Consider the following 23,865-nt stretch of genomic DNA (forward strand, 5'->3'; position numbering starts at 1 on the left):
CTTACTGTTCTGGTTTGCCCAGGGCTGAGGGGTTTCCCAGGATGTGGGATTTTGGGTGCTAACAGCAGGACAGAGTCAAGGAAAACAGGATAGTTGGTCACCCTAGGTGGTAATCATTAACCCAAAGAGGAGACAGGCTTCAGGAGGCACCAGTCAGGGTTCTAGCATGGCCCCCTACAGCCTGCCCCACACATTGCCTAGTCCCTGCGGTTTGTGGTGGAGATTTGACCCGCTCTGCCTGGCCCAAGGCAGGGAGATGCCCCCCTCCTCCAAGCAAGAAAACCTCTGTGGTCTGGGCGCTCTCAAAAGACAGGAAGTTGAATCATCAGCTCTGGTAACGTCTCCGTCAGCCTGTGGGTCTGCCCAGGGAGCTCAGGGCTCTAGGCCCAGGGGGCTGGCTCTACGCTTTGTTTGCTGCTTTCTCTGAACAGGAAGCTCCAGAGTGAGGTTTCCAGTGAAGCTTCTGGAGAAATGAGAGCTGTTGAGTCAGGCAGTGAGAAGAGCTGGATGGCAGGTCCACTGGGGCTCTTGGCCAGCACTGGCCTAAGCTTGCTGTGTGGCCTGCAGTGACTCCCTCACCCTCTCTGTTTCTTGGCTTTGCCTTCTACCACAGAAATGCTGATTCTTGAAATCCCCTTGAATGGTGACCTAAGTGAGAGCATTCTTGGTCTGTGGACGACTCATTCTAGGTTCTACAACCAGAATGCTCAGACACACATCCCTGTCTCCCACTCACCTGGGAATAGGACTTGACCAGCCACCCCCATTTAGACTGCCGAGGCCTTAGGAAGGTGACAATTCTGAATTCAGGGGTCTAGAGGAAAGGAGCAAAAGAGGAGAAGCAGGTTAAAGAGGGATACCCACAGATAATGATGATAATCATACCACTTGTTTATTAAGCTCTCTCTATGTGCCAGCCCTTGGACGATCTGTTTGATCCTCACAATGACTCTTTAGGATAAGGGCTGTCATTATTTCTACTTCATAAGTGAGGCAAGTGAAGCTCAGAGAGGTTAAGTATCTTGCTCACAGTCAAACAGCTACCAAGTGGTGGAGCAGGCATTAACCACATTGTTAGACTGTACCTTTGAAGTTCTGGGGCTCAGGAAGCCTCAGGGGGAATGGGGGAGGGATGAGCTTCCCAGAGAAGTCAAGGGTCCAGTGAGGGAGAAAGTGTTCTTCCTGGTGCTGCACAAAGACCTCCAGAGAATGGGGAGTAGTCTGATGGTTGCTGACCTTAGGGACTGTACCCCTGGAGGAGGCAGATCGTGCCCCCACAGATTCCCCAAATGGTCTCTGAGAGCCTGGTGAGGAAATAGGACACACAGTAGGATTTTGCTGCAGAGAAGGAGCTGAGCATTTACTTTCTGAGAAGAGGCAGCAGGCTCTGCTCCAAAGGTGCCCCCTGGGTATCTCTACGCTATTCCCCGCCCTGGCATAGGTGCTATGCTCAGGGTTCAGAGCGTGGGCTGCAAGGCCCATGCCACACACTGCTTGGTCTCCCGCTTCCTCTATGAGAGAGGGGATCAAGAGAATTTGGCAGGTCTAACCATGCTTAACAGAGGACCAAGCCAAAGCGGGGCCAGGGGGGTGTGCCCAGGGTGGGAGGCAGCCCCCAACTTAGCCATCCTCGGTAACCCAGTAGGTAGATGATCTGGGGCAAAGAGGCCACCCCAGCTCCCCAGGCTACTGACTGGACCCCCCGCTTAGGCTCAGGCCAGGCTTGGAGATGCCTTCTCTCTGATGAGCAGCAGGTTCAGAGCAAGGCTTAGCTAACCCCCTGACCATTCCTTACCCTCTCTGGGGCACCATGAAATTCTCCACACAGCTCTTAATCTAAAAGGGGCCTTATTAATGCTTGCTACGTAAGCACTAGCTGGATAGGTAAGAGTGGGGATTTGAGAGGATTCGTTAGCCTGAGGACCTGGTAGGGGCTAGGCCTGGACTGGTGCCTTGGGGTTGAGGTAGGGGCCTGCAATCTGGGTGCAGGGGTTGAGGCTACCCTCCTGACCCCCACCTGGGCATGCACTGGACCCCAGGCCTCAGGAGCCAAACCATCTTTGCAGACATTTGGCTTCTATACCTGGCTATTTTAGGTAGCCCAAAGCTAGACTTGATTATGGCAGAACTGAAATAGCTCATTAGACGTGACTGGCTCACCCTTCCAAAGGAACCTTTTTGGAACCCCTGGGATCTTGTGGTGAGCACACAACCCCCCCCCCCCAATCCTATCCTCTAGTCCCTCTGGCAGGAAAGGAGGAGCAGCCCAGGCAGCCCGGCCTCACCTAGGGCCTCCATACAGAGTGTGGGCTCCATGGGCACATGTGGGGCTGAGGGCCCCTGGCAGGACAATGTCTCTGGCCAGGTCGAGACCCTGCCTTCTTCCCTGCCCCCAGCTCCTCCCCACAGGAGAAAGGATAGAACAGGACTGGCCAGTTGAGGACACTGTGGGACTGTGCCCCGGGAGTGACAGTTCTGGCCTCTCCCTGTTCCTGATGATTGCTAACATGGGTGTGGGGCCCAGGACGGAGGCCCCAGGCCTTCCCCAGTCCAAAGGCCACTAACAGCCCAGTGGCTGCGAGTATGTCCGAGGGGCTGGGTCTTCAGGCAGGGAGGTGCAGGACAAAGGGAAGGAGGACAGGCAAGAGAGAAGGAAGAGGCTGGGCTTAGTGCATGTCCTGGGGCCTGAGTGAGTTTCTGCCTGGGCCAGGCTGGGCCTGGGGCTGCCCTCAGCTGCCCGCAGTATACAGCTTACAGCCTCTGGACAAAGCTCTGTATGATGGCCCAACTTCTTTGGCAACCTCCTGCTCCTGGGTGGCAAATCTCCTGTAGGACTTGAGTGAAATATCACCAGGCTGCTGGGCTCCCAAGGCAAGTCCCTGCTTAAGCTACTCCTGGCAGAGAGTCTCCTCTCGGGGGCATTTGCCCTCATCAGAGGTGGATGCTATCAGACTTGCTCACGGTGGAATTTCTGACCCAGGGCAGGTAGGTGAAAGAGATCTTTGGGTCCAGGAGCCCTTTGTGAGCCCCCCAAATTGCCTCAGCTGGGCAGTGCTCCCTGCAGCTCTGGTCACTGGTGGGGGGGTGGGGGCAAGTGGAATCCATGGGGCCCTAAGTGATGGATCTGGGGGGGACCTCACAACTCTCAGGGAGCTCCTTGCAGATGCAGTGTGGCTAGAGCAAGGAAGACGATCTGGCAGTCGGGGCCATTGGTGCAGAAGTCAGGGCTCTGCCTCCCCCTTCACGGGGATACCCAGGCTCAGTGAGAAGCCTGGGCAGGGATGGTGTTGAGGGAATACAGAGATGGCTGAAGGGCTAGACTCAAAGCCTCTGGCTCCCTGACCCTGGACTTGGCATGGGGCGGGGAGGACGCTGAACGGGACAGACTATGAGCCCAGAGCCTGAGCATCTCAGAAACCAGAGGAAGGCGTCTTGAAGAGGTGGGCCTGCCGAGTGAGACAGAAAAGTCATCAAGGCAGGGAAGCTGGGAGCAAGTCTGGAGGTAGGAACATGCCAGCAGGTGTATGGACCAGTGAGTCACCCTGGGGGGAAATATGTACAGAGCTTGTGGGTGATGAGATGGCAGGTGGCAGAGCACTCTGGCCCTGAGCTCCAGGCCCTTGCAAGTCTTCACCCACTGTTAGGGGTTGAATTGTGTCCCACCAAAAAAGCCCTAACCCCCCAGTACCTGTGAATGTGACCTTATTTCAAAATAGGGTATTTGCAGATGTAATCCAATTAAGATGAATCATTAGGGTGGGCCCTAATCCAATATGACTGATATCCTTATAAGAAGAGGGGAATTTGGACATAGTCACTGGCACCCATAGAGCATGCCATTTGAAGACACACAGACACAGAAGGAAGACAGCATGAAAGATGAAAGTAGAGATTGGAATGTTGCAGCCACAAGCCAAGGAACACCTGGAGCCACCAGAAGCTACAAGAGGCAATGAAGGATCCTCCCCTTGAGGCTTCAGAAGAAGCCTGGCCCTGTCAACACCTTGAGTTTGAACTTCTAGCCCCCAAAGCTGTGAAAGAACAGTTTTCTGTTGTTTTAAGCCACTCAGCTTGTGGTACTTTGTCATGGCAGCCGGGAAACTAACAGAGCAGGCCAGTTCTGCTGTCTGGAATGGCTTTTAGCCAACTCTGTCACTGCTGTCATGCAGGCGGTCAGGTGCGGCTTCTCTGTGAGCCCTGATGGGGAACCCTTGTCCAGTCGATTGGGAAGGTCTGCAGGCCAGCCTGCCTCCCCGACTAGACTGTAAGCTCCTTCCGGGCAGGGCCTAACCTATAGTAAGGCAGTATGATTCCTGGTACATCGTGGGAGCTAAGTCAATGTGAGGTGAATGAAGACATAGTTGAGGAGTAATGAGACCCTCTCAGAGCCATCTACTCTTCCACAGCCTGTTTTAGCTTGGATGGACATAAGAGAGTCGACAGAGAGGTTATAGCGTCGTCCCCACGGCACATTCCTAGCTCTTCCACTGTCCAGCTCCCGCCTGGCCCCACGTGAGCCTGAATAACTTGGGGAAATTCCTCACCTTCCCTTTCAATCTGTCCGTTGGCTCTAGGAGTTTGCCACAACATAACTGCTCAGGTCCCTCCAACAAGGGGACTGTGTCTGTGGCTCGATGACTCATGCACACTGCTCCATCCCGCAGCTTTGGGCGGGACCCAGGGCTGGGGATACTGCCAGCCAGGGCAGGCTAGAAGCTGGGACATCCCATTGCACCAGCCCAGTCCCCAGGAAGGGAGTGTGCTCAAGGCTTCAGGACAAAAATCTGGAAGCAGGGAGGCAACACTCACTTGAGCTGAGATCTGAGTGACAAAAAGAAGCAGACAGAGGGTGCAGTGAGTTCAAAGGCCCTGAGGTAGGAATGAGCTTGGCATGATCAGGAACTGAAAAGAAGGCAGAGGAGGCTGGGGCATGCTGAAAAGGAGGTCAGTGGTAGGACATGTGATAAAACTGAGCTCACCTGGATAATCCAGGATAATCTCTCCCTCTCGAGGTCCTTGATTTAATCATGTCTGCAAAGTCCCCTTTGCCATGTAAGGTAACATATTCCAGGTTCTGGGGAGCACAGCATAAACATCTACCCACCACAGTATCTCTCTCATCCTCTTACCTGCCCCTCTCACTCCATTGCTACATTTCTGTTTACCTATCCATCTACTTATTTGGATCTGACCATGGATCTACTAACCTTGTCACCTGGCCACAATTTCTCTCTCTTACCCCTTTATCAAGTATCAACAAGTTATTTATCGATCTCTCATTCCTCCATGGCTTTCATCTTTCAATCTGATAACTGCATCATCCCTCAGCCATCGGTCTAATGAACTGATTTTTAAACTCAGTCTACCATTCAATTCTCCTCTGTCCATGATGAATTGTCAGTCATCTAGCTCCATATTTGCACATGTGTCGCATATGTGGACATTCTTTCTCAATGTCTACAAACAAATTCAATAAATATTCATGACTGCTTGTCATGTGCCCAATTCTAAGTCATGCGTGGGTGAGAAAGCTGGTTGATGACACCTCCCAGTAGCCACGCTGGGCCCTTCTTCATCATCGTCCTCATCACAGTCAATGCCATCACTGTCAATCCATGCACACTCTCCAGTTTTGTTCTCCACATAGGGATCATTTTTATGTGGACTTACGAGACAATCCAGACTGTTCTGGTCTGCCTTTTGCTCACTAGCCATCCTGTGTATAAATAATGCAGACTCATTTTAACTTGATCTTAGATAAACTGTAGGTAGAAAACTCTATCTGCTGGGCAAGCATCTTATGCATCAAATAACAAATCCTAAAGTTAAATGGAAATTATTTTTAGCTTGTCTGGGCAAATAGCACAGAGGATGGCAACTCCAGAGACGTTGCATCAGGCAATGTTTGGGCACATGCAGACACACAACACACACATACACATGCACATGGGCACACACAAATGCACACATGGGAATAATCTCTCTTTCCTCTGCCCCCACATAATGGCTCCTTCCTGGCTCATTCACACTCTTGTGAATGTCCATGGCCAAAGTGGACACTTCGACGCTGACTTATGCCCTACCTCATCTTGTTTCCAGTATAGGAATCTCACCCCCCGACCTGGACTGTGAGGTCCTCTAGGGCAAGGTGGTGCCTGCTCTTCCTTGGGCATACCCTTCCAGCCTGGCCAGCCAGAGGACAAGACACTTAAGAGCTGTTGGCCTTTCCTTGAACTCTGAGGGCAGCTGGGGATCAGGGAGATAAGGAGCTAGATGCCCAATGGCAGAGGCTCCCCAGGGAAGCCCCTACTGCCCAACACAGTCCCTTCTGCCCCCTATGAATCTGCCTCTCTTGCTCCAGCCGGATGCCAGGGTAATGCATGCTTTCCTTCCTCTGTAGAACTCTCCTAAAGGAACTGTCTTAGGTGGATTATCTGCCTGGAGCTGGTCTAGCTGGGGATCAGTTTGACAAGAATTCCCTTTTTTCTAAGCATCTCTGCTGCACAGGCATCCAGGCCAGTTCCTGTCCAAGCCTCTCCCCAGGGCCCTGGCTGGAGATCTAGCACATTTGGAAGCAGGTTGGCACCTACCAGAGCTGCAGGTCCTGGATGCCCACCAGTTACAGTGTCCAAGGCCAACCCAGACTCACAAGTCACTTTGTCCACAGCCCTAAGGGAGGAACAGCTTGCTCACTAGTGCCTACAGGAGGCTCCTAAGGCATCTACTTTGTACCCTGGAGCACTTCCCAGCACTGGGAGGCTGGTTAAGGCCAGGACACCATTAATGAAGCCTTGAATGGAGTGAGGTATCTCAGGGCCAGCTTCCCTTGCTGCTTCCAGTTCCACAGTGAGGCTTGGTTCCATGCACATACTTGACCCCATCCAAATCCAATTTATGTCCCTCCCCCATCCTGTGGTATCCTCAGGAGAGGGACCTCATCTAACATCTCTGTAACCTGAAGCCTGCCCAAACCAACCACAGGAATTGTATGCAGAACAGATCTGCACCTGTGCACAGCCCACACCAACATCCTGCACGCCAGAGCCCAAATCCTGGCCTCAAGCAGGCTCCACATCTGCCTCCCAGCCCAGAGCCCTCACTCAGTGGGTTTCATTAACTGCTGAGAGCCCAACAGGTGATGAATTATCCCCACATTTGTTTCCTGAGGAGCCAGGCTGGGCCAGGTATCCTCAAGCCAAATGTTCTGGGAAGAAATGATACTCCACCTGTCAGAGGAGGGAGCTCCTCCAGGAAGCCAGGCTACTCAGAAACTTCTTCTCACACTGGTTCCCAATCCCAGCCTGGCCCATGTTCCAGTCCCAGCAGGCTAAAGGCCAAATGGAACTTTTCCATGCCCCTGCTGGAGTTCAGACTCCATGGGAAGGCTCTGGAATGGACTTAGAATCCCAGGCTGGGCCAGCTGGAGGAGCCCAGAGAGACCCTGATGCTGGGGACCAGAGAGGGCCAAACAGAACCCAGGCCACCCAGGAGTCAGCAGTGGGGCTAGGCTAGAGGGCAGGTTTCCTGTCCCTGCCCTCCAAGACCACACTGTAGCCCATCACTGGGCTAGGAAAACATGACACACACACCCCCACACACACACCGATGCTTCCGTCCCTGGAGAATTCTAAGCCCTGTGGGGCAAGCAACACTACCCAAATGCAAAGGGCTCCTTAGGGCTCCCTCAACAACCACAGGGTTGACTCCTCCTCTTCGTCTCCACAACTCCTACCCCAACCCTTCCCAGCTTCACTCCCTACGCTACAACACAGGCAACCGGTCACCAATTTGATGAGTCTCTTTCCAGATGCTTTGTTTTTTCTATGAAATTACATACGTCTGTGTGTCTGTGTTCAAATAAAAATGTAGGCTTTTTAAGGTATTTTTTATTTATTTATTTATTTTTAAAGATTTTATTTATTTATTTGACAGAGAGAGACACGGCGAGAGAGGGAACACAAGCAGGGGGAGTGGGAGAGGGAGAAGCAGGCTTCCCGCCGAGCAGGGAGACCGACGGCCGGGCTTGTTCCCAGGACCCTGGGATCATGACCTGAGCCGAAGGCAGGCACTCAACGACTGAGCAACCCAGGTGCCCCTTTAAGGTATTTTTTAGGTTTTTAATTTTTTATTATGAGATCATATTGCACATTGTACCCTGAAACTTGCATTTTGTTTTCAGGTATACAGCATAGTGTTTTGATATTTGCAAATCCCTAAACCTGCTTTTCACTTAACACTTTTATTAGGGCTCTTTCTACATGAAACATGCAAAACCATACAATGCTTCTTCCTTTGCTGCCTTCTTTTTTGCACTGTGGTTTATTTAGCCAGTGCTCTGGTGATGGACATTCAAGCTATTCCCAGCTTTTCTTTTTTCTTTTTTAAAGATTTTATTTTTTTAAGTAACCTCTACACCCAACATGGGGCTTGAACTCACGACCCTGAGATCAAAAGTCTCATGCTCTACCAACTGAACCAGTCAGGCACCCCTGTAATGACATTCTTAAACAGATCTTCTTGGGCCCACATCAGAGGGTCTCTCTGGAGTGGATTCCTAGAAGTAGACTGCATGTTTTCATCTCTTTCTTCCAACTTGGGACAACTGCAGGTTCTCACCTTCCATCCTCAAGCAGCTTACGAGTATATTTTCCTGTACAAAGGGCAATTTCCTCTCAGGAAGAACCCTAAGGCCAGCTATTAACATCCTATTCTGTGCCCCATTGCTCTGCTGTGAACCAGACAGACATTCCTCATCTCTCTGGATGGTCCTCCCCCCTCCCATCTAATCTAAATCGCTATCTATTTGCAGGTCCATCTCCAGACCCTTCTCAGACTCTGGACCATTCCACACCACAGGCTCCCAAGACTGCTTGTTTTACCATCCTGCATATGCTTAAGGACTTGTCTTCCTCAATGGGCCAAAATCCCTTGAAGGTAAGATCTGGACCTGGAACTCATTGCCCTAAGATAAAGCCTTGTTTACATAGGTGCTTGTTAAATGCATGTTATTTCTAATAAAACCAGATTAGCTCCAGCATGGCTATGAATTCATCAGTAAATGCATGGGAAGGGTCTTCGTAAGGTTGCCAGATGAGGAGAGATTTGCTTCAGTCTATCACAAACGCTGGGGAAAAGCCAAAGGGTTTTTCTTATACTGTTCAACTTGACTTGGAGCCAGTGCCTTTGGTTCTTGGTGGTTCTTGGGTTGAGCCAGGCCCCTCAGCTCCACTCGGGGCGTCTCACACTTTGATGAGTGTCTGGTCAAGCTGGCCCCTGACTTGGCCAGAGGTACTGCCTGCTGCCAGTTTCTGGGGAAGTGTTTAGAGGCCCCAGGGATCTTCTTTGCCTTTTGCCATCTGTGGCCACTGGGCTAGGTCTGAGAGTCTGAGGAGAGACAGGTGGCCTGGCTGGCACATCATGCAGACATCTCCTAGGGCTGGTCAGTACTATCTCTAAACCAGCTCCAGAGGGGTGCTTCTCCCAGGCATGCATTTGTAGCGCCACAGAAAGTGGCAAGGCTGGATCTTGCCAGGGCAGTGTCTTAAGCCACAGATGCAGCCCTGGGCAGCTTTCCTATCTGTCCCAAACCCCACCTGCAGCTCCTGCCTGGAGCTTGGGAGGCAGAGCTGCTGGATTTGTCCTCTCCTGACTGCCAAATTATATGCTTTGCAAAAGACTTGGCACAGGCTAGGCAGCCAGGAAATAGTTACTGAATGACCAACAGAGTGAATTTCTACAGATACATGATGATCCATCTCTATAAACATGCATATTACAGAAAACTCATTTTCAGGTAAAATCTTGGAACAAGCTGTAACAACTATAAATTTTCCCACTCTCCCTTAAACCCACTTAATCAAACTTCTGTTCATGCCCCTCTGTTGACATGGCTTTTATCAATATCACCAGTGAGCCCAACATGGCTGAAACTAATGATCAGTTGTCAGTCCTTATCTCACCTTATTCCCCTTGGTAGCTTTGGACATAGAGATTTCCTCCCCCCTGAAATGCTCTTACCTTGGTTTCCAGGACATTCTTCCTATCTCTCTGGATACCGCTGCTTCCTTTTTACTTTCCCCTACCCACCCCCCAATTTTTAAAAAATCATTACTACTATTTTTGAAGATTTTATTTTTAAGTAATCTCTACACCCAACATGGGGCTCAAACTCACAACCCTGAGATCAAGAGTCGCATGTTATACTAATGAGCCAGGCAGGCGCCCCTCCCCCAATTTTTTTATTGTGGTGAAATACACATAACATAAATTTTACTATCTTAATCATTTTTTTTAAAGATTTTATTTACTTATTTGACAGAGAGAGTCAGCGAGAGAGGGAACACAAACAGGGGGAGTGGGAGAAGGAGAAGCAGGCTTCCTGCTGAGCAGGGGATTGATCCCAGGACACTGGGATCATGACCTGAGCAGAAGGCAGACGCTTAACCACTGAGCCACCCAGCCGCCCCTATCTTAATCATTTTTAAGTGTTCAGTTCAGTGATATTAAGTACATTCACACTGTTGTGCAACCATCACCACCATTCATCTCTGGAACTCTTTCATCTTGCAAAACTGAAACTGTACCCATTAAACGATGAGTCCCCATCTCCCCTCCCTACCCCAGCCCCTGGCAAACACCATTCTTCTTTCTGTCTCTGTGAATTTCACCACTCTTGACATCTACAGTATTTTGTGACTGGCTTATTTACTTAGCATAAGGACCCAAAAGTTCATCCATGTTGTAGCATGTGTCAGAGTTTCCTTCCTTTTTAAGGCTGAATAATATTCCATTAGATGTCTATACTGCATTTTGCTTACCCATTCGTCCATTCATCCATCAATGGACACTTGGAGTGCTTCCACATTTTAGCTACTGTGAATAATGCTGCTATGAACACAAGTATACAAATATCTCTTCAAGACCCTGTTTTCAATTCTTTTGAGTATACATCCAGAAATGGAATTGCTGGATCATATGGTAATTCTATTTTTAATTTTCTGAGGAATGGCCATACTGTTTTCCACAGTAGCAGTACTATTTTACATTCTCACTGACAGAGCACAAGGGTTCTAATTTCTCCACATCCTTGTCAACACGTGTTATTTTCTGTTTTCTAAAAATAGTAGCCATCTTGGGGCACCTGACTGGCTCAGTTGGTAGAGCATGGGACTCTTGATCTCAGGGCTGTGAGTTCAAACTCCACATTGGGTGTGGAGCCTACTTTAAAATAAAAAAAAGGGGGGTGCTTGGGTGGCTTAGTCGGTTAAGCATTGGACTCTTGATTTTGGCTCAGATCATGATCTCAGGGTAATGAGACTGAGCCCTGGGAAAGGCTCCACCCTCAGCATGGAGTCTGCTTGAGATTCTCTCTCTCCCTCTCCCTCTACCCCCACCCCAGCTCATGCCCTCTCTCTCTCAAATAAATAAATATAATCTTTTTAAAAAAATAAATAAAATAAAAATATTTAAAATAGTAGCCATCCAGGGTGCCTGGGTGGCTCAGTCGGCCTTTGGCTTGGGTCATGGATCCCAGGGTCCTGGGATCAAGCCCAGTGTCGGGCTCCCTGCTCAGGGGTCAGTCTGCTTCTCCTTCTCCCTCTGCCCCTCCTTGCTGCTTGTGCACGCGCACTCTCTCTTCTCCCCCCCCTCAAATAAATAAATAAAATCTTAAAAAAAATAAAATAATAAAATAAAATAGTACCCATCCTATTGGGCGTGAGATGGTACCTCATTGCAGCTTTGATCTGCATTTCCCTAATGATTAGCAACATTGAGCATCTTTTCATGTGCTTATTGGCCATTTGTATCTCTTCGGAATACCATTAACTAACTGATTTCTAGTAGCAATGGTATCACGGGTGGGAGAAATGTCTGAACACTTCCTTTTTAACAATATCTTGCTGATTCTTCTTCATCTTCCAGACCTCTTAACATTGCAGTGGCCAAGGGCACCATCCTTGGACCTCTTCTCTTTCTACACTCACTTCCTTAGTGATCTCAAACAGCCTTAGATAGCTTTAAATACCAGTCACCTACAGATACCTCTCAAAACATGTCTTCAGCCCAGAATGTGCCCCTGAGGTGAGGCTGCCATTTCTAGCCGCCTACAGGATGGCTGCATTTGGACATCTAGTAGGTCTCTTAAGCTTACCATGTATAACACTGAGCTCCTTACCCTGCCCCAAATCTACTCCTTCCATAGTCTCCACATCTCAGTTAATAGCAATTCTGTTTTTCCACTGGCTCAAGACAAAACTTTTGTTGTCATTCTTGACTCCTTGTTTTCTCACACCCCATCAATAAACGTCAGAGCTATCTTCATAATATATATGGAATTTGACCACTTCCACTGCTACCATTCTAGTGCACGTTAACATCATCTCTCACCTGGTCTATTACAGTGACCTTCTAACCTGTCTTCCAGCTTCAACCTTTCTGCTTTCAGGCTGTCCTCCATCTGACAGCAAACTAACCTGTAAAATCCAGTGTCATATCATGTCATCATGTCACTCCTCTGCTCAAAAGCATCTTTATTACACCTAGCAAAAGCCAAGTTCCTAACAACACCCTATATAATCTCTTTCTTACACATTTACATAATAAGCACATTCCTGCCTCAGGACCTTTGCATTTGCTGGTCTCTCTGTGGAGACAGTGGTTTCTTTTACTTCGTACCATGGACCCTTCTGGCAATCTGTGATGCCTGTGGATTCCTTCTGAGAATAATATCTTTAAATCCATAAAATAAGTTTCATAAATTATAAAGAAAACCAATTATATTGAAATACAACTCTCAAAATATTTTTAAAATGTGTAATACACAGTAATATATTTGTTTCTTATTAACTCATTAAATTATAAGAGCTCGCAGCATAATTAGGAAGTAGTGATAACTGTAATGATATTTTAAGATCGTTTTAACAACGATAACGTGATATGAAAATATCCGTGATTTCTAGTAGCAATGGTATCACGGGTGGTGCTAATATTACTGTGATTTGCTATCTGCATTCATTATTGAAGAACATGCTAAATGTTAATTAGTGAAAATAAAGATACAATTTTTTCCCCATCTAAAGCCAAGACCCCCCAAATTTCTATCCACAGATCTCTGGGGGGGGGTGTCCGTGGACTCCATGTCAAGAACCCCTGGCTTAGAATGCTCGCTCTTCTCCCATAAGCCCTCACAGCTCATTCCTTCACCTCCTTTTATGCAGAAGCCACCTTCTCAGGCAGCTCTTCCCCGAGGACTCTATTTAAATTGCATGACCACATTCCCTATCCCCCTTTCCTACTTAATTTTTTCGGAATACCATTAACTAACCTTCAAATATATTTTACTTTAAAAAGTTTTGTGTATCTCCTTCCACTAGAAAGTGAGTTCCATGAGAGTAGGCATTTTTGTCTGTCATTTTTGTGCTGTGTCCTTAGCCCCTAGAATGGTGCGTGGTATACCAGAGGCACTCAATAAATATTTGTTGACAAAAGTGAATGATTACATCTCCAAGAACTTTATGTTTCTTCTCATTTTTTTTCTGTAATAAGTTAATGATTTGTGAGGCTTTTACTAAAGACTAAGGAGTTATAATTAGCTCCATTGCTATTATTCTGTTAACATTTTCAAGGTTAACCTTAAACAGGAGCAGAGAACAGTGGGAATCCAAGAATTCTGATGGAGCTTCCAGTCCTAAACAAGAAGTGCCTTCCAAGGACTCCTTAGGGGACCTGGGTCTCACCCAAATTCAGTGAACCACCTTAGAGGCAAAGTGCTACCCACAAAATTCTTTCTTGCTATTATAGCAATCAGGCCCCCATCCTCAATCAAACCAATAATGCTATTACTTTTTATTTCTGGCAGTGGGGTAAAATGGAAAAAAATGTAGTCTTTGGGGTCGTGTGGACTAGGTGCTAATTCTACCACCACTTGCTAGCTTGTGTGACTGTTAGTAAGTCACCAAACCTTTCTCAATAGGTAAAATGGGATTTTTGTGAGGATGAAATGGAACGACTTGCATAGTGCACAGCACAGAGCAGGTGCTCTATAAATGGTCATCTTCTCCCTCTTCCTTCTCTCTAGGTCATTTTATAACTGCTTGCCAAGGTTCACAGGATCCTGATGGCTAAGAGGAGGAGCCTGTCCCATCTTTTGGTGCATGTAAGCCCTCTGCAACCAGACCCAATCAGAGCGGTTTCTTTAGACTGTGCCACTGTCATTTGGTACCCCCATTCCCACTTCAGATGTGTGGTTGAGACTGCCATCTGGACCTTGACCATGAAGCCCACCACGTATCAGTTTTTTCTCCTCGCCTTCCCTTTTGCCCTAACTGGGAGATCTTGTCTAGGTCCTCATGGAGAGCAAGACAAAAATCATTGTTCTCCAGTTTTTCAGTGTTAAGAACTTTCAGGGAGCACAGTCACCCTTCCAAAACTTAAGCACCAGGGAAAGTGCTAATGTGCGCTGTGCACTCTGAGCCAGGAGTGTTTGTGTTTACACAAATAGCATGTATACACACATACCGCTTCAGGACCCCTCCAGCCATCCTGTTCTACAGAAGAAGAAAGAGACCCAGAGAGATGAATGCACTTGTCCACATCAAGTGGCTTCTCAACTGCAAAGCCAGGATTAGAATCCAGGTATTTAACCATTTTGTTTCATGTGAACAGCCTGTGTCATCTGTTTTCTGGCACTGAGCTTGGGTTTGAGAAAATCCTAACAACTGACCACTCAGAGCTGGAGTCAGGTCTAACCAGGAGGTGGTACCCCAGTGCCTCAATCTTGCCAGACAAGCCTCCCCAGACTTTGTGAATGAAGACCAAGGAAGAAAATGTTGCAGTGACTCCCTTTGAGCTCATATTTCTTTCTTGTTGCAAAAAGTGCTTATTTCTGCATTCATCATCTCCCTTTGTTGTGTAGACAATCTACCCTGTCAGAGGATTTGTGCTGTTATTATGAGTTTGTTTATTATTAGATTTATTTCTCCTATAAGCAAATGTGTTTACAACATTCCATTGGGGTATCTTTTTAATTGTCACATAAATGTCATCTTATGTAAATTGTATATTTATCTTTCCATAGAAGCGGGGTGGAAGGGAAAGAAAGAAAGAATAAACAACCTTCAGTCTTGGAGAGGGAAGGCGGTTCCTGTCCCCGTTCACAACTCACCCACATGCCTTCAAAGCCAAAGGTGAGTTGAAAAAAATTATTGGATTATCTCTGAGGGACAGCCAAAAGGGAGAGGATAGGAAAAGTTGGCAACGATGCTTTGGGGATGTTGACCCAGGCTCCCAGGTCTCCCCAGCCTGAGACCAGCCCCTCCGCAGCTGGGAGCATCCAGAGAAGGTTGCAGCTTGCCCCCCACACCTCCCCACCCAGGAGGCCAGCCCAGCTCCTTCCTCGAGAGAAGGTGAGCGCGGCGGGCGCAGCGGGTTGGGTGGGTGTGGCCCGCGGCTCCGGGAACGGACCCAAGGCCCCGCCACCGCCTGCGAGCCGCCCGACAGCCCGCCTGCCTGGCGAGCGCAAGCGCTTCTTCCAGAAACTGCGAGGATCCGAGCGCACTGTTTGTGCACCACAAGGTCAAGTCGGGAAGTGGAGCCGGAGGAGGAGGGGCGAGGAGGCGAAGGGTGGGGAGAGGGGCGCCCCGCTTCCTCGCCAAGTGCCAGCCTTTGGAAGTTGCCCCCTCGGTTTTTAACCCTTTAGGGGTAATGGGAAGGACGAGCTGGGGGGGGGGAAGGGGACACCGCGGGGCAAACTCCAAGTGGGACCGGGACGAGCAGCTACCCACCCACCCATCACTGCGTTCCCCACCCCCCGGAAATGCGGGGCAGAGCTGGGAACCCGGAGGCACCCGGGCGGGGGAGGGGGTGACGAACCCGAGAGGGACCCTCTCTACGGACCGCCCCTCCTTTCTTGAGGTCGCCCACAATTTCAAGTTTCCCCCGCCCGAGATGTTAGTTTCCATCTGCTGTGGGTGGGGGAGGAGGGCCGCGCCCCCTCCCCCAGACTCGCGTGCGCGCCCCTCCCCTCCGCTCCGGCCAGCACTTTCTGCTCACTTCTGGCGCTGCAAAGCGCCACGCGATTTATTCGATTCGCATTTTTAAACCAGCGATTCGGGAGCAGGGCCTAGGGCGAGGGTCTTCCAGCGCTGGAGCCCCGGGAGGCGGGGTGCTCAGTGCAAACCTCGTTCCCTCCGCGAGTGTCGCCTTCAGGCTGTTATTTGCAAAGAAACGTCTTTTTGACGCAGGGAGAAATGGCAAATTTTAAGTACGTCATTAATATGGCGCCAAAAGATTTTTTTAAGTATAAGCTTGCTTTTTTTTTTTTTTTAAGGTTGCGGGGGGCGCCGCCCGGGTCTGGGGCGCGAAGGGGGCGGAGTGTGAGCAGAAAGTGTGAGTGAGAGAGTGGAGGGGCGGGGTGTGTGTGTGAGTGTGTGAAGTGTGAGCAGACCTGATGGGACTTGCACGGGCGCAGCCGCCGCTCGGCCCGGCCCTGGGGACAGGGCGGGCTGGGGGCGCCCCAGAGCCCATGGGGAGTCTGGGCCCGAGGTGCAGGCACACGGGCGGCCCGGCAGAGCACCCTCCCCGCGAGGCCTGCAACGCTACCTGGACCCGCTGCCGAAGCCAAACAACTGGGCGGGGGGGTGGGGCGGGCGGCGGGGGGTGTCAGGAGTGGAGATCCGAGTGAATAAGAAAAAAGTGGCTACTCCCCCTCCCTCGCTCCTCCCGCCCGCCCCCACCCCACCCCCACCCCAACACATTTTTTTTTTCTCTAAAGAGATCACAAGGAAGTCTTGGTTTAAAAAGAAACAGAAACATACACAGGGGGATTGGTGAATGGTGCCGACCGCGGCCATCGCAGTTGGAGGCTATTTTTTGGGGGGGGGGTGAGTAGCGTCCATGGAGTTACTTTGCGCCCATTCCTAGCGGTAAGGGCTTAGGTCCAGCGGGCTGACCGTCCCCAGCAGGGGTGCGGGGCCGGGGACGCCGCAGGCCCGGCCGCCTCCCTCGCTGCGACCCCGGATGGATGCGCGCCCCCCGCCCGCCCGCGCCGGCCCCAGGAGCTCCGGGTTTCGGGAGCATCCTTCCCGCGCCGGCCCCCGCCGCGGCGCGTAGTCCAGGGCAGCGCCCCTCGGAAGGGCACCGCGGAGGAAGGTAAGATCCAGCCCCCAGCGATGGGCCCTGCGCATCTCCGCGGCGTTATTTTGTGTTTTTGCAAGAGATCTGCCAGCGCTCCTCGCTCTCTCGCTCTCTCTCTCTTGCTCGCTCGCTCCCTCTCTCTCCTGCTGGCTGCCTGTTCTAGGAAGCCAGGGCGCGGGGGGGGGGGGGATGCACAGCACAGGGGAGAGAGATTGCGCATGTTGGTCAGTCGTGTTTTAAAGAGTACATTGCGGGGAGGCTGAGAGGGGCGCATGCAACAACAACTTTTGGAAGGGTGAGCTTGGCGACCTTCTTTATTAATGACTGCGGCAAAGCGCCCCCGGGCCGGTGAGGGGGCGCGGGCGGGCGGGGGCGCGCCAGGGCTGCAACTTGCCCCGCGGGCTCCGGCCGCGCGGAGGGGCTGCGGCGGGAGACAGCAGTGCTGGGGAGGTCGTTCTGCCGGGGATGGGGGTTCAGAGGACCTGGACCTAACTGCCCTCCTGTCGCCCTGAGTTTCATTTTGTTGATACGCAGCACGTCCGGCCGCCGAACCGGGCTGAGCCGGTGCACATGACTCCGCGCTGGGCTCACGTGCAGCCGGTCCGGTCCCAGACACCTTCCGGGGGCCACCGCCTCCGCCCTGTCGCCCCCTCTCTGGGCTGGGTGCACGCGGGCGCTGCACGCGGGGGCAGCATGCTCAGCTCCCCGGCGCGGAGGCTCTGCACAAATTAAACAGTGTTTTGGAGGGGCGGGGGACACCCTTTCCAGGTGAGTATGCCGGGTGTGCAGCCCCGGCGTACGGGGCGGGGGCTGGGGTTGTGGGTAGCCCCCCCTCCGGGGCTGCGCGGGAGTCCGGCGGGGGAGAAGCGCTGGGAGAGTGGAAATGTACCGGCTGCGGCCGGAGCGGCGGGTGCGCGCCCGCGGGGCGACGGCAGGGGGCGTGGCCCTTGTTTACCTTCTCCCAACTCTGCTGGTTCGCGTCCCGCTTCGGGGACAGTACTGCAGTCCCCTGCCCTCCGCTTCCGTCCCTGCGCCCTGGGTGGTACCGGGAAGATGTAGGCAACTGGCAGTCTCAGCCTGGGACATGCACACCTGACCCTCACATAAGTGACATTGCAGCCCCAGCCCCCACCAAGCACCGCTGCAGTCCCTCTCCCGGATCCCCGGCCGCGCCCCGCCCCCGGCAGTGGCATCTTCCCGGCCTCACCTCCTTCCTCCCTTTCTCCCTCCCTCCTTCCCACCCACTCGCCTGCGCCTGCGGAGCGGCACCCGCCCGCTTCCTCCCCGCCTGGGTGCAGACTTGTGGCTGCCTCCGGTCCCTTCCCGCCTATCCCTGAGCCTGAGCCTGAGCCACTCTATTCTCCAGGCCAAGGGATGAGAAGGGGTCAGCTTGGCGATTCGTAGCTGTTATATCAGAAGACGAGGATGTCTGCGAGACAGGCAGGAAGGCTTCGCTGTGGCTTCCAGAGGCCCAGGACATCCCCCACACACCCAGTCCCCCGCCACACGTAGCTGCCCACTTCCCAAGAGGCTCGGCTCCTCTTACCTGCTTCACCTAAAGCCCTCCCCTCCTCCACCCCTAGCGTTAAGTCCACCACCCCCAGCCCGAACCGCCTCTTGCCCTTCCTTCGCCTGGGCCGGAGCCCCCAGCAGCCACCTCCGGCTCCTCCTCCCGGCTCCCGCGGTCGGAATCACGCCGGCGCGCCTCCAGCCTGCGGTCCCGCGGACTGCCTCCAGGGGCGGGCTGGAGGCGCGCGCCACCCCCTCCCAATCCCCTTAGTCTCCGCCGCGGGCCGGGACGCTTTTTTTTTTTTTAACCACCTTGGCTGCAGGTCTAGTGCCCGGGGCTGGTGGGGGCGGGAGGGGACGTGTTTCCCTTTGCCCTGAGCCAAGGGCACGCTGCACCGGGCGACTCTGGTCTCTGCAGATTTCCAGACCTTGCTCCCGCGCTCAGCACCCCTTGCTCATCCACTGCGGGACACAAAGTTTTACCCAGAGGCTGAGTTTGTAGGGGGTCATCGGGAGGCTTCGTGTCTGCACTCAGAGCGGCTCCAAAGAGGATTGGGGAGGGGCTGAGAGGGCGGGACTGGTCTGCCGCCTTGCCTTTGTTGGAAAGGGGAGGAGCCCCGAGCTTTGAGCCTAGACTGGTTGTCAGGACGTCCCCTTAACATTTCTGTTTGCAAACCGAATCGGGCCCAGGTGGTGGTACGGCCGCCTGGCCCCTCTTCCCACCGTGGCATTAACTCCCTCCCTTCACTGGTAAAATTCCCAGTAGGACATTTGGCAAAAGGGCCGTGCAAGGAGCTGCCAAACGGGCCTGGCCCTGTTTCCTGGGTTCCCAGGGTGCTGGCTTCTCCCCTACCCCGACTTCCTCTCTCACCTTAGGGCCCCAAGTGAACGCACTATCCTCCCGTCTCTTCTTCCTCAGGCGGGTTGGGACTTGCAGAGCGATCTAACAAGCAGAGGAGGAAAATAACAACAGAATAACTGTAAGGGGAAGGAATGAGTAATAAAGCCGACCCAGGCAGGGAGGAGGGCTTTCATGTTTAAGAGACGCTATTTGCTTTTTAGGTCACAGGCTGCAAAACAGGCTTTGATCCGAAGTGGGCGAATAATTTATTGAGAAAGTTTGCATGGTAGGGGGAAAAAAGGGATGTTTGTTTGATCTGGAGTCCTCTCAGTTGTCCCAAGTGCTGTTGGGTGTTGTTTGGAGTGGAAAAGCATTTGGTTCTACAGCAAATCCCTCGTAGAGGGAAGTCCTCGCCCCAGGCAGCAGGACTTGTAGTGAATGTTGGTCTTGAAACTGTTTGGCCAAAGGTCTCCTCAGCACTTTCGGAGATGAAGTGTTTAAGGACAAAGTTGTTTGGACTTGGGATGCAGCAAATGTTTCCAGAACATTTCCCATCCAGCATGCTTTTCCTTTGCCTAAATTGCACGGCTAAATGGCCAGTAACACTAATCCAAGAGAGCTTCCACTTGGCTTTCATTGGGGGGTGAGGTGGGACTGCTGGTCCCAGTCCCCAAGGTGCACCCCAGAGTCTTGAGGGTAGGCCTTCGACACTGACTACTATCACATCCTTGAGGTGGGGGGGAGGGGGTGCAGGGTGTTCTGGTTAACTGGACTTCCAAGTAACGGGGAGGTAGTTTTTCTTATACCCAAGACTGGGTTCAGTGACTTCCGGTCCAAATTCTTCACAACTCATCCAGCAGGCTCTTCACAGACTTCACAGTTAGTTCTGCCTTTAGGTGCTCCAGGGGAAGGCCAGGATTGGCCTGCTTTGTCCTCCATCCACATAGGACCCTGACTGTGTGGCTAGAAGTTTAGGAACCCCAGGAGGTTCTCAGATAACCCATAGGAATCTGGAGTACCTCAGCCACACTCTGGGGTTGTAGGCCTGTGCATGGTAGCCCAGGGTGCGGGGCAGGGTGCACCACCTGGAGTCAGATAGCCTGGGTTTGAATGCTATAGCTATGCAGTTACCAGCTGTGACAGTTGCTTTGTGCCTCACTTTCTTCATCTGCAAGTGGGGTTAATAACAGTCCCTACCCCATGATTGGTGTATGGATTGAGCAGTATATTGCCTAAAGAAGATTAAACCCAAAGCCAGGCATGTGGTAAGCACTTGATTAGTATTGGCCATTTTTACTATTACTAATGATCTACTGAGGGCCCAAATGCAGCTTTGACCTTTGATCTCTCCCCTTTAGGCTAGGCCAGAGAACCAGCTCCCTTCTCTGAAGAAGGGATCGGAAGAACCCTGCAGTTGCCAATGGGCAGCCATCTGTGGGAGCGAGCGGACTGAGCTTTGCCCTCTCTGAGGTGGAGGGTAGGGTGAGAAGGTGCCGAAGGACAAAGTAGACAAAACCCCTTTCATTCTTCCAGGACCCCCTAGGTATGTCCCCAGAACTGGGTTTGGGGGGGGAGCGGGTGTGGGCAGCATGTTCCAAGGGAGCTGGGTACCCTCTGGGACACTTGGAATTGCAGGTGGGCCATGATGAGTGTCAGAGGAGGGCTCAGGCGCCCCTATGCTTGGAGAGGCAGGTTTGAGGATCCGTGTGTACAAAGTCATTTCTGTAATGGTGATTACTGTCCCCAAGAAGGCATTAAAGTTAATGAGAGATAGGAAAGACGGGGCTCTGACCCCCACTTACAGCGGTTTAAGAGCGTGCAGCTCTTGTTTTCTGAACGTCTGGCCTTCCCGACACAAGGAGGCTCTGAGGACAGGTTTTCCAGCCGAAATATCATTAAATTGTATTAGCATCTTATTACACACACGCCTAAGCGGTCTGCCTCAGACAGGGAGAGTTTTTGTTTCTCTTTGAAAGATTGTGTCTGGAATGGTAAATTGCCTGCTTGAAAGCCGCCCCCCCGCTTTTTTTAAGGAGGAAGACGAAGTCCTGCTGTGTGTGGTGGCGGGCAGGGCAGGCCTGGTGGCCCCCAGAGAGGAGAGGCTGGAGGCCAGGTTGGGGTGTTTTAACTGCCCAGGGAGCGGCTGCACTAGCAGAGCTGAAAGGCCCACTGTTCCCAGGGTCAGCTGGAAGAGCGTTAATGGAGGCCCAGGGTGTTTATTTGAGTTTATTTGTGGAGAGGTCTTTAAAGGGGGCTGGCATTGGGCATTGGTGTTTCAAGTCCAGACCCAAGGCCCCCACTAAGACCAATGGCTAGTGCTGCCAAGAAAACATCTGCCACCAAATTGCTGCCCTATTACTGAGTTGACATTGATCATTAGCCAGGAGCCCTACCAAATAAAGCCTCCTGGAAAATGGGTGAGGTTAAGATGGGGAAGGCAGGCTGTGAAAACAGGGTGAAATCTTGGCCTGGGGTGTTTGTTCCTGCAAGCTGCAGGCTGGCCGGCTGGGCTGTGTACTCCCCACACTTGTACAGGGAGGGGACAAGAACTTACTCAGCACTCCCTGGGTACCAAGCTCCTATTGTGTGCTGGGGATAACTCGAGGGGCCATGGGGGCTCCCACAGAGATCAGACAGACGTGCTCCTTACTCCCCTCTCCAAGGAGGAAGACATTCAACAAGTAGATCGGCAGACAGTAACTGTGGTGGATGCTCTGCAGATGTTGACTAACGGCACTGTGGGCTCTCTTTAGATAAAGTAACTGGCATAGACCTCCTTGACATTTAAGCTGAAATGTGAAGGATAAAAAGTCAGACATGCATAGACTACATAGAACCTTCCAGGCAGAGAGCACATCCTGTGCACAGGTCCTGAAGCATGGAGTATTTGGCTTATTTCAGGAGATGAAAGGAGACCAGTGTAGCCAGAAAGCAGTGAGGAAGGGGATAGTGGTCCCTGTGAACTTGCTGAGGTAGGGAGGGGCCGGATCATGTAGGATATTGTGGTCAAGAGCTTGAGTTTTGTCCTTTGATCAGCAGGAAGCCTTTGAAAGATTTTAAAAAGGGGGTATGACATGATCTGATTTATGTCTTTTTAAAGGTCATTCTGGCTGCTGTGTGGATTCTAGATTGGGGAGGAGCAATAGCGGGAGCTGGGAGATGAATGTGAAGTCCAGGCAAGAGATGGGACTGGTTTGGGCCAGGGTGGGCCAGGGTGGGGGCAGTAGAGAGGAAGGGAAAGTGGATGCATTCAGCGTATGTGTTCTGAAGGGAGGGCCCACTGGACTTCCCAGGGGTTGGCTGTGGGGCAGAGATTGCACAGAGAGGCTGCGGGCTCTCCACTGAAGGAACAGTAGGACACCCACGCTCCTGAAGGAGAGCTCCTTCTCTCTGTCTCTGTGCCGAGGTGGTGTGTGAGGTGCCAAGGGAAGGAAAAGGGGAGCCTTTCTTTCCTAGACTCTCCTTTGTAGGTAGGGCTTCAGAAACACTTTTATCCCCACAGGTAAGTGCCTTAGGACACTGGGGTGTTCTCCCAGAGCAGACCTTGCTTTGGGAGAGATTGGAGGGGCCAGTGGAGAGAGAAAACCAGAGGCTAAGACCCAAGTGTCAGCACCCACCACCACGACCTAGATTTCAACTTTGGTGAAGGAGTCCTCCCTGTCTCCTAGTTGAGTTGGAAGGGGGGTTCCGGGGACAAAGGGCTGTCCCGCAGGAGAGCCCAGGCCTCCTTCAGAGCTTCGTTAGCTACTGACAGTGGAGCCTCACCTGAGGCGGGGAGGCCTTTGGAACAGACTTGGTTCAAAGGAAAGAAGCTTCACTCACAAAACAGAGCTTCCCTCTGAAGCCTAGTTATTACTCCAATTAAGCCACACAAAATCTGCTCCCTTAATAACACTCTACCCAGGAGAACTCTGGGGTGTTTTCACGGAGGGCAGGTTGGACGGGGAGCTGGCTGAGGGTGGGGTGCAGGTCTGCATGCTGTCAGGTCACCTGTGACAGGTTCCTGGGCAGCAGGAAACAGCATTATGAGAAGGACATTGGCAGTCAAGGGTCCTGTTCCGGGCGGGCTGACTTACTGTACAGGAGCCGCTCGGGTGGGCACAGCGAGGAGGACTCCTCACCTGGCCCCAGATTTTCACAAAACGACTAGCACCTATGTGGAGAGCCAACCACCGTGCTTAGGGCTTGACGCTGCTCTCGTTATTCTCACCAGCCGATTCTGGCCCACAGATGTGTTTGGTTTGGCCCTCTCAAAGTGTTTTTACGATTCTGAAGCAGTTGCCAACATTGGAAGTTGAGGAGACTTAGGTAAAAATCCAGATCGAGTCCTTGTCCTCGGGGAGGTATGTCTTTACCAAGATCCCTGGTCTGTAGAGGGGTAG

At 51.8% G+C, this 23,865-nt stretch overlaps 2 protein-coding genes and 1 non-coding gene across 7 annotated transcripts in view; 1 reads left to right on the forward strand and 2 right to left on the reverse strand.

The window, feature by feature from the left end:
• Positions 1-8,412: 8,412 nt before the first annotated feature.
• TRNAK-UUU lies at positions 8,413-8,485 on the reverse strand. Its single transcript has one exon. It is a non-coding gene; the product is annotated as a tRNA-Lys (tRNA).
• A 7,037-nt stretch (positions 8,486-15,522) lies between these two features.
• JADE2 (jade family PHD finger 2) overlaps positions 15,523-23,865 on the forward strand; it is a 52,211-nt gene continuing 43,868 nt past the window's right edge. For 2 of the 5 annotated variants that reach the window (XM_021701803.2, XM_021701807.2), the window contains exon 1: positions 22,601-22,659. The gene's annotated coding sequence lies outside the window, so the exon portion shown is untranslated. Of the gene's footprint in view, positions 15,574-17,066; positions 17,149-20,704; positions 20,749-20,841; positions 21,027-22,600; positions 22,660-23,865 lie in introns of those variants that run through there. The other 3 variants (XM_021701804.2, XM_021701806.2, XM_021701805.2) reach the window with 3 other exon arrangements.
• On the reverse strand, positions 17,359-19,152 carry LOC110591209 (Wilms tumor protein 1-interacting protein-like). Its single transcript, XM_021702090.1, has 4 exons — positions 19,126-19,152; positions 18,755-18,864; positions 18,089-18,168; positions 17,359-17,852 (listed from the first exon to the last, which is right to left on the reverse strand). The coding sequence occupies exons 1-4, from the start codon at positions 19,150-19,152 to the stop codon at positions 17,359-17,361; spliced, it is 711 nt and encodes a 236-aa protein (XP_021557765.1).

Source organism: Neomonachus schauinslandi, chromosome 7, assembly GCF_002201575.2.
Source record: "Neomonachus schauinslandi chromosome 7, ASM220157v2, whole genome shotgun sequence".
In the NCBI taxonomy this organism is placed as follows: domain Eukaryota; kingdom Metazoa; phylum Chordata; class Mammalia; order Carnivora; family Phocidae; genus Neomonachus; species Neomonachus schauinslandi.

Bases quoted from the DNA above. Each gene is read 5' to 3' on its own strand.
- LOC110591209 (XM_021702090.1), bottom strand. From the start codon at position 19,152: ATGACCCCCTACAAACTCAGCCTCTGG. The intron at 18,865-19,125 runs GTAAAACTTTGT...CCGCCCCTGGAG, and splicing joins CCTACAAACTCAGCCTCTGG to GCAGTCCGCGGGACCGCAGG. The intron at 17,853-18,088 runs GTAAACAAGGGC...TAATTTGTGCAG, and splicing joins ACCAGCAGAGTTGGGAGAAG to AGCCTCCGCGCCGGGGAGCT.